Source organism: Macaca thibetana, chromosome 14 (assembly GCF_024542745.1).
Source record: "Macaca thibetana thibetana isolate TM-01 chromosome 14, ASM2454274v1, whole genome shotgun sequence".
Classification (NCBI taxonomy): domain Eukaryota; kingdom Metazoa; phylum Chordata; class Mammalia; order Primates; family Cercopithecidae; genus Macaca; species Macaca thibetana.
In genome coordinates, this window is record NC_065591.1 from 58,672,014 (window position 1) to 58,683,307 (window position 11,294).

At 37.7% G+C, this 11,294-nt stretch overlaps 1 protein-coding gene across 1 annotated transcript; it reads right to left on the reverse strand.

Annotated features, from left to right (window-relative positions):
- Nucleotides 1-4,216: 4,216 nt before the first annotated feature.
- LOC126935110 (olfactory receptor 2D3) lies at nucleotides 4,217-5,617 on the reverse strand. The gene has a single exon (XM_050756315.1). It carries the CDS (start codon nucleotides 5,250-5,252, stop codon nucleotides 4,260-4,262), a length of 993 nt encoding a protein of 330 aa, XP_050612272.1. The 5' UTR covers nucleotides 5,253-5,617; the 3' UTR covers nucleotides 4,217-4,259.
- Nucleotides 5,618-11,294: the final 5,677 nt, after the last annotated feature.

Sequence of the window (11,294 nt, forward strand, 5' to 3'; positions counted from 1 at the left end):
ACAAGACATTGTCTGTGTCTTACATGGTCTTTATTGGTTTATTAGTTCACAGATTCATTCATTCAGTTTTGTATGGAAGTAAGTTCGTTGTTCTGTTTTGGCTTGTTAAGAATGAGGTACTTTGTGGCATCCGAGAAGCATTGTCAGTTAGGTATTTGGATGTAAGCATCTGGGAGTTTAGAGATGTCTGGGGCTAGACCTGTAAAATTTGTGTCAATCTGGGTAGATAGTGATTGATGCTATTCATTGGAATAGGATTGCAGAGGGAGAGACAGAGAGGAAGAGAGAAAATAGAATAGAAGGAAATAGGCTGGGATTGGCCCGGGGAACACCAACACCATTGGTTGAGTCAGGAAGGCGGACCTGCAAAAAAAAAAAAAAAAAAGAGAGGAGGATCAGCCTGAGAGGTAGGAGGAAATCTGGTGGGTGCGGAGACACAGAGGGAAGGGATGTGTGTGTCACAAAGTACAGAATGCTCGGTGACATTAAGTACATGATAATGTGATTAGTGCTTGCACAGAGGCATGTAAACAGTGATGTAGGAGCAGAGTGAAAGAACTTAAACCAGAAAGAGCTTTATATTTAGGCCAGGAGTTGACTAAGGTAAAACAAGATGGCAACTTCGAATAGCTAGTGACACAAAAAAAACAAGGACACACCATATAGTTTCTTTTATTTATTTGTTTTTAAATAGACTTTATTTTTTAGAGCAGTTTTGGATTTACAGTTTTGGAAACATTGAGAAGGTAATATAGAGAGTTACCTTTTACTCCACAACTAGTTTTCCCTGTTATTACCCTCTTACATTATTATGGTATATTTGTTACAACTAAGAAAATAAAAATAAAATATAAAAATAAAAAAATGAAATAACATTGATACGTTATTAAGTCCACAATACTTTATTCAGATTTCTTTTCTTTTTTCTTTCCTTTTATTTTTTCTTTCCTTTTCTTTTTTCCTTCCTTCCTTCTTCCTTTCTTTCTATTTCTTTTCTTTTCTTTTCTTTCTTTCTCTTCCTTGCTTGCTTCTTTTCTTTCTTCTTTTTTTTGACTGGTTCTCACTCTGTCACCCAGGCTGCCAGGCTGGAGTGCAGTGGTGTGACAGCTCACTGCAGCCTGGAGCTCCCCGAGCTCATGTGATCCTCCCATCTCAGCCTCCCAAGTAGCTGGAACTACAGGTGCTTGTCACCATGCCTGGCTAATTTTTTTTTTTTTTTTTTTTTTTTTTTTTTGTATTTTTTGTAGAGAGAGATTTTTGCCATGTTGTCCAGGTTGGTAAAGACCAGATTTCTTTAGTTGGTTTATTTGTTTTGTTTTTATCTTTTTTCTTTTCTCTGATGCAGGATCCCAACTGGAATATCACATTACATTTAGTTGTCATGTCTCTTTAGGCTCTTCTTGACTGTGACGGTTTCTCATACTTTCTTTGTGTTTGATAACCTTGGCAGTGTTGAGGAGTACTGGTCAAGCGTTTTGTATGATCTCCCTCTATTCGGAGTTTTCTGATGTTTTTCCTGTGGTTAGACTGGAGATGAAGGTCACAGAGATAGAGTACCATTTTTATTACATCACATCACAGGTACATACTATCAACATGACTTATCCTTGTTGTTGTTCAATTTGATCACCTGGCTCAGGTTGTTTTTGTCAGAAGACATATTTTTTTCTTTCCAGCAGTGGCAATGGATGCAGCAATATTCAGTTTCCAGAATCAGCAGCTCTGGAAGCAGTGTCTTGTCCTGATGGTGTTGGCAGGTAAATTATGCCTCTAGTGCTAAATGGAAGTCTTGTCTTCGTAGGACGAATTCTGTGGTACAGTTTTGGTCTGTGGTTCTGGCTATATGGCTCAAATATTATTTCAATATTTTTACTTTTAACTTAAATCATGCTTAGTTTCTGTTACTTGAAACTAAAAACCCTGACTGATGTGTCATCATTGTGATGATTTCTTGGTGTATGTATTAAGTATGTTTTCATTAGAAATTTTTAGAGTCTTTATTTTCCCCTTCCCTCGCTAGCATGGGAAGTAGTGGTTTCATGCAGACAGCTTTATGAAGAAGCCCCATTGGCATCTATTTTGGTGGAATGAGTGGGAACATAAATCTCAATGTGTCAGTAATCCATTGCTGCATACAGACCATTTCAAAATTTAGTGCTTTAAAACAGCAATCATTTTATTTTACTCAGGAGTGTGTTTGAAATGTGGTCAGAGGGGAATGGCAGTTATCATTAATGTCGATATTTAAGATATGACCATGGGAATGAGTAACTGAAATCATTAAAGAAGCAAGGATTAAGGAATCTCAGAATGCAAACTATTTGAATATTTCATTCTATGTGAAAATTAAAATAACCAAGAACTATAACATAGGGGCAGTATCTTTGGGAGAGTGGCAGTGAATCAGGGGCTAGAATCTGCAAGGAATGGGTGGGGGAGTAGCCTAAGCATCTAAAATAAAATAAAATGAATAAAACCCCCACAATCCCACTTTCCTAACCACACCTCATTTCCTCCTTCTTCCTCATGGTAAAACATCTCCAAATGTCTGTTTACATTTTCTTATTTTTCCTCTATTCACTGAAATAGATCTCATCTAGGTCATAACTAGCAGCCAAAGTTACCAAATTCAACTAAAAATTTCCTATCCTTCTCTATATCACCTCAACTAACACATATCATTTGAATGAAGGTTTTCAGTGATTATCATACCCCAGATTAAAGTTTGCCTATTGTAGTACAGTTCCAGTAAATTTTTAAAAGATAGTAAAAAATGTGTATTAAAATACATTATGTCTCAGTCATTACTCTGGGTATATCAAATACACTCAGAATTGGATAAGATAAAATGAAATAAAAGATCAATAGCTGGTTTTAAAATGTATGTATGTATGTATGAATTAAAGAAGAAAGAAATAAGTACAGCTATGGGATAGCTCTTCACTGGAGGGGACTTCTACACAGTCAATCTGAGGTCTGTGGTTTCTGGACCCCATGTGCATGATGGCTATAGAATAGTTACCATAGAAAACCACCTCTAAACATGTGAATGTTAGAAGTTTAAGTGAAAGAACGAAGTGGCTACCAGCCAGTTTATTTGTATTACGGGTTTATGAGGAACTGAAGTAGACTCTGGAATTGACTATTTTAGAGAAGTTGGGCCACAGTGTGACATGGTGTGCAGGCATTGAAGCCTATGGAGGGGTCACCCTAGAATTGGTAAACTCCAATTTCTAAAATTCTAATTTCTCTTTTGTTTTTTAAAGAAATACTCATTAGGTAAATTGGGCTCATTCAAAAGGGGATGACCAAGATGAATACAGGGTACCAAAGCATATTAGATAAAGAAATTGTAAAGAAACTAATGGCAGTTGGCAGAGACAATTGAATTTGGGCAAATACAGAAATTGACCTAGTGTGTTCTGGTACAGAAGAATAACGAGAATTGCTCTAAGACTAAAACTAGAGAATCTAGGTTGAAGACACAGGAAAATTGATTTTGACTTATCATGAGGAAGATCTCTGTAATACTAAAAACTACCTTTATATGAAAGAGAGTGGCCCAATGGAGTAAGGAGCTGTATCATTCCTGGTTAGGCAAATGCTGAACAATTATTCGATAGAGATATTATGGAATAATTTAAGTCTCAGATTATATTACTATTGAATTCCCTTTTTACTCTGATAGTCTATGCTTACACGAAATTTGAGGTGATTATATAAAATTTTGGGGGATTTTCAGAAGAGAACATGAAGAACTAGGAAGTATTATTTTCTCTGATACCTTTTCACAAGCTGAAATGCTCTAGGATCTAATGAACCCAGTATTAAAGATTCTTACAGATACTTTAATTGTTTTAATCAGAGCCTATTCTAAGGTTTGTATGCCGAAGACATACAAACTTGAGATGTCTTTGATGTTAGAATTATGCTTGCAATTTGTATTAGCTGTTATTTCAGAATAATCTGGTTGAAACCTCCTAGATTCAATTGTGACTGTGCTTAAAACATGCCCATGGCAGCTGAATTAACTCCAAACTCCTCACAGTAGCACCCAACACCTTTTACAATCAGGAAATGACCTAACTTTTCATGCTTTTATTTTTTTTCCTATGTTCTTGTTTAGATTGTAGTATTCAGTTTTTAGAACATATTCATTTTCACACTTCTTCCTGAAATAACCTAATTCATAATTGCCTACTAAAATCTTGCTCCTTTTTAAAGGATGTTACCATAGCTCTAAAAGTCAGACTCAGAGGTTACTGCCTATGAGAGAAGGACTTTCTCTCAGCTAGTTTCCTGAGAGCCCCTTTGACATCTTTGTTCCTCAGGCTATAAATTATGGGGTTCAACATTGGAGTCACCACTGTATAGAACACAGATACCGTTTTATCCCGTTCTTTTGCAGTCTTGGAGTTTTGTCGCATGTAGGTGAATATTCCTGACCCATGAAAGAGGACAACAACAATAAGATGGGAGCCACAGGTGGAAAAAGCCTTCAGCCTTCCTTCCCCAGACTGCATCTGGATAACAGTGGAGATAATATTCCAATGAGAAACAAGAATCAGGGAGACAGGGGCCAGGAGAATTACCACGCCCATTGAAAAGATGGCCATTGCTGTGTTGTAAGTGTCTGCGGAAGCCAGCTTCAGGAGGGCAGGAGGTTCGCAAAAGTAGTGATTGATTATATTCTGTCCCCAGTAGGGAAGATGGAAAGTAAAGCTGGTATCTACTAAAGACACTAGTGCCCCACTGGCCCAGGACCCGAAGGACAGCCAGGGACACACCCGTTGGGTCATGATGGTGGAGTAGCGCAAGGGCTTGCAGACAGCCACATACCGGTCATAGGACATCACGGCCAGCAGTGCACATTCTGTACACCCAACCAGAAGAAAGACAATTATCTGTGTCATACACCCATAAAAAGAAATGGTTTTCCTCTTTACCAGGAAGTGAACCAACACTTGAGGGACAATGCTAGTAGAGAAACAGAGATCTGCAAAGGAAAGATTTCTAAGAAAAAAACACATGGGAGTGTGAAGGTGAGAATCCAGGAAGAGGAGAGTGATGATGAGCAGGTTTCCAAGCACAGTCAGCAGATGAATGATGAAGAAAAGGATAAATAGCAGGATCTGGGTCTGCAAGTCCTGTGAAAGGCCCAGGAAGATAAACTTGGACACAAAGGTTTGGTTTTCTTCTCCCATTGATACTTTTGCCTGTTTACCTGTTTGGCACAAGAAGAAAGAACACATTTTTGTTGGGTCTATGACATCAAATCTTGTAGAAGAGGGTCATGTTAAAACTGACACCTAGTTGAGTATTTCTAGTTCTTTGCTATCGAGCTTGTTCTGATTAACAATAAATGCATATATTTATTGTTATTAATTGGTTGCAATTTAAACCAAGTTAGTTATTTTCCAAATCCTCTCTCCACAGTACCGCTTTTTAATAAAGTATAATACTGTTAAAGCCCTCTTGGCTAGTTCTGATGTAAGGATGTTAGAGTTCATGTGGATTTTACTAACTGGCTATAAATATACTGTTAGGAAATGACTGTATATACTGTTAGGACTATCCTTATGTGGAAAACTCTACCACTAACTATTTAAAATACCACATATTTAATTATAACATATACTTCAAAAGTGTGAAGTGGTTTTCAGGAATCAAACTTAATTTGGCCTATTAAGAAGCAACAGACTTTTGCTGAGTTTAAAAGTAAAGCCTTAGCCGGGCGCGGTGGCTCAAGCCTGTAATCCCAGCACTTTGGGAGGCCGAGACGGGCGGATCACAAGGTCAGGAGATCGAGACCATCCTGGCTAACACAGTGAAACCCCGTCTCTACTAAAAATACAAAAAAAAAAACTTAGCCGGGCGAGGTGGCAGGCGCCTGTAGTCCCAGCTACTCGGGAGGCTGAGGCAGGAGAATGGCGTGAACCCAGGAGGCGGAGCTTGCAGTAAGCTGAGATCCGGCCACTGCACTCCAGCCTGGGTGACAGAGCGAGACTCCGTCTCAAAAAAAAAAAAAAAAAAAAAAAAAAAAAAAAAAAAAAAAAAAAAGTAAAGCCTTAGCTATCCTACACTAAAGGCCAAACTATTTGGATTAAGAAATAAAATATTAAAATTAAAGCAATACAAAAAGAAAAAATAAGTTAAAATTTTTGTGATATTTGGATAGGACCAGACTTGAAAAACACAAACACTTTCTAAGAAACCATGAAGAAAAATATGTGCAGAATTTGCCACACAAATTGAAAGACTTCTGTGAGATAATAGAATCATAAGATAAGCCACAAACCAAGAAAAATGTTGGAGGGAGATGTCAGAAAAAAATTTAAATAATTTTATTTTTCTTCAACTTTTATTTTAGAATAAGGTACGTGTGCAAGTTTATTACAAAATTTGGAGTACAAATGCTAAGGTTTGGTGTACACATGAGTCTGCAACCCAAGTAGTGAGCATAGTATCCAAGAAGTAGTTTTTCAGCCATTTCCCCCAGCCTCGCTCTCCCCACTCTAGTTGTCCCCAGTGCCTGTTGTTCCCATCTTTATGTCAATGTGTACCCAATGTTTAGCTCCCACTTACAAGTAAGAACATGTAGTATTTGGTTTTCTGTTCCTTCCTTAGTTCGCTTAGGATAATGGCTTCGAGCTGCATCCATGTTGCTGTGAAGAACATGATTTCCTTCTTTTTCATGGCTGCATAGTATTCCATTGTGTATATGTTACACGTTTTCTTTATCCAATCCACCATTGATGGGCACCTGGGTTGATTCCATGTCTTTTTTTACTGTGAATAGTGCTGTGATGAACATATAATTGTGTGTGTCTTTTTGGTGGAATGATTTATTTTCCTTTGGGTGTATATACAGCAATGGGATTGTTGGTATGAGTTTAATTCTTAGTTCCTTGAGAAGTCCCCAAACTGCTCTCCACAGTGGCTGGACTAATTTACATTCCTACTAACAGCATATTAGTGTTTCCTTTTTTCCGCAGCCTCGCCATCATCTGTTATTTCTTGACTTTTTGATGAAAGCCATCTGACTCGTGAAAGATGGTATATCTGTAACAAACCTACAGCTAACATCTGACTGAATGTGCAAAAGCTGGAACCATTCTGTTTGAGAACTGGAACAAGACAAATATGCCCACTCTCACCAATCATATTCAACATAGTACCAGCAGAGAGAAAAAAACAAAAGGCATCCAAATAGGAAAAGAAGTCAAATTAAATGACCTTATTACATTAAGAGTTTGTATAAAACTCTATGAAAGTTGTGAAGTCCAAGAAATAATGGGCCAAATATGAACAGACTATTTACAAAGAAGAAATGCAAATAGCTACTAAATATAAGAAAAATATTCAATATTATTAAAGCTCAATAAGTACAATTGAAACAATGAAAGAAATTTTCACTTGGGTAATTATCTAAGATTTTAACACCAAAACCATAACAAAAAATAGCTAGTATATTCATTAAGCATTGAACCCATAACAGCATTAATTTTAGGGTTTTATATGATTATATCTTCCCAATAGCATTATGAGGTAAATTAAAACACTATTAATTTTGTCTTGTAGGTAAGGAAACTGAGGCACAGAAAGGTTAAGTTACTGTCCCCAAATCATACAATTAGCAAGTATAGAATTAATTAGCTGTATAATGAAGGTACAAAAACAGGACACATTTGCAAAAGCAAGTGGTTAGGAAAATTTGTATTACTCTTTCTGGAAAGTAATTTTGTCAATTACAGTAAAAGACTTAAATAATCATGTGTTTTGACCCAGTTCTCAATAGAATATGGAAAGGAAAAATTTGCCCCATACTCAAAATGTAGTCTCAAAAATTGACTTACAGCATGTTTTCAAATATATGTAACTGCAGCAGTGAAAGGGGGCACAATATGGGCAAAATATCGACAATATAAGGGCACAGTATCTATCTAGATGTAATTGGAATTATCAAAATTAGTGAAACAGCCTATTCAAAGAACCACTTCTTCTCCTGCAATAATTTCTGAAATTCCACAGAGAATAACTTATATGTTCTTAGGAACATATCACTGTTAGACCCAAAGTAATGTCTGTCATATCCTCTTTTCCTTTTCTTTTTTCTTTTTTTTTTTTTTTAGAGGTAGGGTCTTGCTCTGTCTGCTCTGTCACCCTGTCACCCAGGCTGGAGTGCAGCAGTACTATTGTAGCTCACAACAGCCTCAAACTCCTGTGGTCAAGCCAAGCTTCTACCTCAGCCCCAGAATAGTTGGGGCCTGTCATTTTCTTTTTCCCCTTCTCTGGCTGTCTAGGTCTATATGATCACTACTATTTCCTTTGGATCCCACAGATGGTGATTCTTAAAATCATTATCAATAATAATGAGAATCACCTCCCATTGGTACTTACCAAAAGTGGTTTTGCTGTTGTCTTAGAGACCAATGCTAATATATGTTTCCAAAATGCACAGAAAAGACTAGAAGAAAAAAGTTTCCAAAATATTGAGAGTGGTTGACCCTGGGTACTGGAATAATGGGTAGGTTACTTTAATTCTTTTTTTTTTTTAATTTTTCACTTTTTAAAAATTATTATTATACTTTAAGTTCTAGGGTACATGTGCATAACATGCAGGTTTGTTACACATGTATACTTGCGCCATGTTGGTGTGCTGCATCCATCAACTCGTCAGCACCCATCAACTCATCATTTACATCAGGTATAACTCCCAATGCAATCCCTCTCCCCTCCCTCCTCCCCATAATAGGCCCCTGTGTGTGATGTTCCCCTTCCCGAGTCCAAGTGATCTCATTGTTCAGTTCCCACCTATGAGTGAGAACATGCGGTGTTTGGTTTTCTGTTCTTGCGATAGTTTGCTGAGAATGATGGTTTCCAGCTGCAACCATGTCCCTACAAAGGACACAAACTCATCCTTTTTAATGGCTGCATAGTATTCCATGGTGTATATGTGCCACATTTAATCCAGTCTGTCACTGATGGACATTTGGGTTGATTCCAAGTCTTTGCTATTGTGAATAGTGCCGCAATGAACATACGTGTGCATGTGTCTTTATAGCAGCATGATTTATAATACTTTGGGTATATACCCAGTAATGGGATGGCTGGGTCATATGGTATTTCTAGTTCTAGATCCTTGAGGAATCGCCATAGTGTTTTCCATAATGGTTGAACTAGTATACAATCCCACCAACAGTGTAAAAGTGTTCCTATTTCTCCACATCCTCTCCAGCACCTGTTGTTTCCTGACTTTTTAATGATTGCCATTCTAACTGGTGTGAGATGGTATCTCATTGTGGTTTTGGTTTGCATTTCTCTGATGGCCAGTGATGTCGAGCATTTTTTCATGTGTCTGTTGGCTGTATGCATGTCTTCTTTTGAGAACTGTTTGTTCATATCCTTTGCCCACTTTTTGATGGGGTTGTTTGTTTTTTTCTTGTAAATTTGTTTGAGTTCTTTGTAGGTTCTGGATATTAGCCCTTTGTCAGATGAGTAGATTGCAAAAATTTTCTCCCATTCTGTAGGTTGCCTGTTCACTCTGTTGGTAGTTTCTTTTGCTGTGGAGAAGCTCTTTAGTTTAATTAGATCCCATTTGTCAATTTTGGCTTTTGTTGCCGTTGCTTTTGGTGTTTTAGACATGAAGTCCTTGCCCATGCCTATGTTCTAAATGGTATTACCTAGGTTTTCTTCTAGGGTTTTTATGGTTTTAGGTCTAACATTTAAGTCTCTAATCCATCTTGAATTAGTTTTCGTATAAGGAGTAAGGAAAGGATCCAATTTTAGCTTTCTACTTACGGCTAACCAATTTTCCCAGCACCATTTATTAAATAGGGAATCCTTTCCCCACTGTCTCTCAGACCACAGTGCAATCAAACTAGAACTTAGGACTAAGAAACTCAATCAAAACTGCTCAACTACATGGAAACTGAAGAACCTGCTCCTGAATGACTACTGGCTACATAACGAAATGAAGGCAGAAATAAAGATGTTCTTTGAAACCAATGAGAACAAAGATACAACATACCAGAATCTCTGGGACACATTTAAAGCAGTGTGTAGAGGGAAATTTATAGCACTAAATGCCCACAAGAGAAAGCTGGAAAGATCTAAACTTGACACTCTAACATCACAATTAAAAGAACCAGAGAAGCAAGAGCAAACACTTTTATTCTTTTCTAAAAGCCCTATATTACCAATATAAGAAAAAAATAAAAATGGGAAAATGTAGTAGTACCTAATTGAGGATGCTGTAAAGTCACTTCTTTACTTCTACTTGATAAGAAGTCTCAATAAAGTAACTGTTATAGGACTAGCCCTCTTGCAGAAAGCAAATATAAAAGAAAATATGTGAAACAGCTATTTTCAGACCTTAAACAACAAACAGCCAACTCAGAAAATAATGTGACATAGCAAGGAAACAAACAAGGTAAGCCCTATGATCACACTAGCTTTATGCCTGGAGGCACTTTCAGGACTGTAGTCCATGGAGTGGGAGCCTAAGGAGAGCATGAGACCCTTGCTGAACTGATGAGACGGAGATCCATAATTGATAGTTTGAATTATGCAAGTGAATAGCAGAATGGAATAAGCTGCAGAAAGGGACTTCAGGAATCTCCCTGAGTCTTGGCTGAATATTAAGCTGTACATACACAGGATAGGACTGCCAGGTCCCAAAATAGCAACTGCCAGGGGGCTCATGGAAGGCTACAAGATTTTGGAATTTCAGTCTGTCAGAGTGAAGAATCTTCATTGAAAACCCCTGACACTGAGGTGATACCTCAGAGAGGGTAGACAGTAAGAGAGGATCGTGATGAGTCAAGCATGCATAATGTAACCCCTAGAATAACCACTAAAATATAAAATAAGAGTTAAAAATAAAACCAAAAATGGAATAATTTTAAAGTACTCAAGAAGAAAGCAAGGAAGGTGGATAAAAGAACAAAGAATACATAGGAATATTAGAAAGCAAGTAAGATGGTAGACTTAAATTTTATCCATAATTATATGAAAAATAAATGGATGGCCGGGTACGGTGGCTCACGCCTGTAATCCCAGCACTTTGGGAGGCCGAGGCAGGTCAGGAGATCTAGATCATCCTGGCTAACACGGTGAAACCCTGTCACTGCTGTAAATGAATACATAAATAAATAACAAAGAGCCATGCGTGGTGGCGGGAACCTGTAGTCTCAGCTACTCGGGAGTCTGAGGCAGGAGAATGGTGTGAACCTAGGAGGCGGAACTTGCAGTGAGCCGAGATCGCGCCACTGTACTCCAGCCTGGGCGACAGA

What these genes read in the sequence shown, in the direction of transcription:
- LOC126935110 (XM_050756315.1), bottom strand. Translation starts at nt 5,252, where the DNA reads ATGTGTTCTTTCTTCTTGTGCCAAACAGGTAAACAGGCAAAAGTATCA.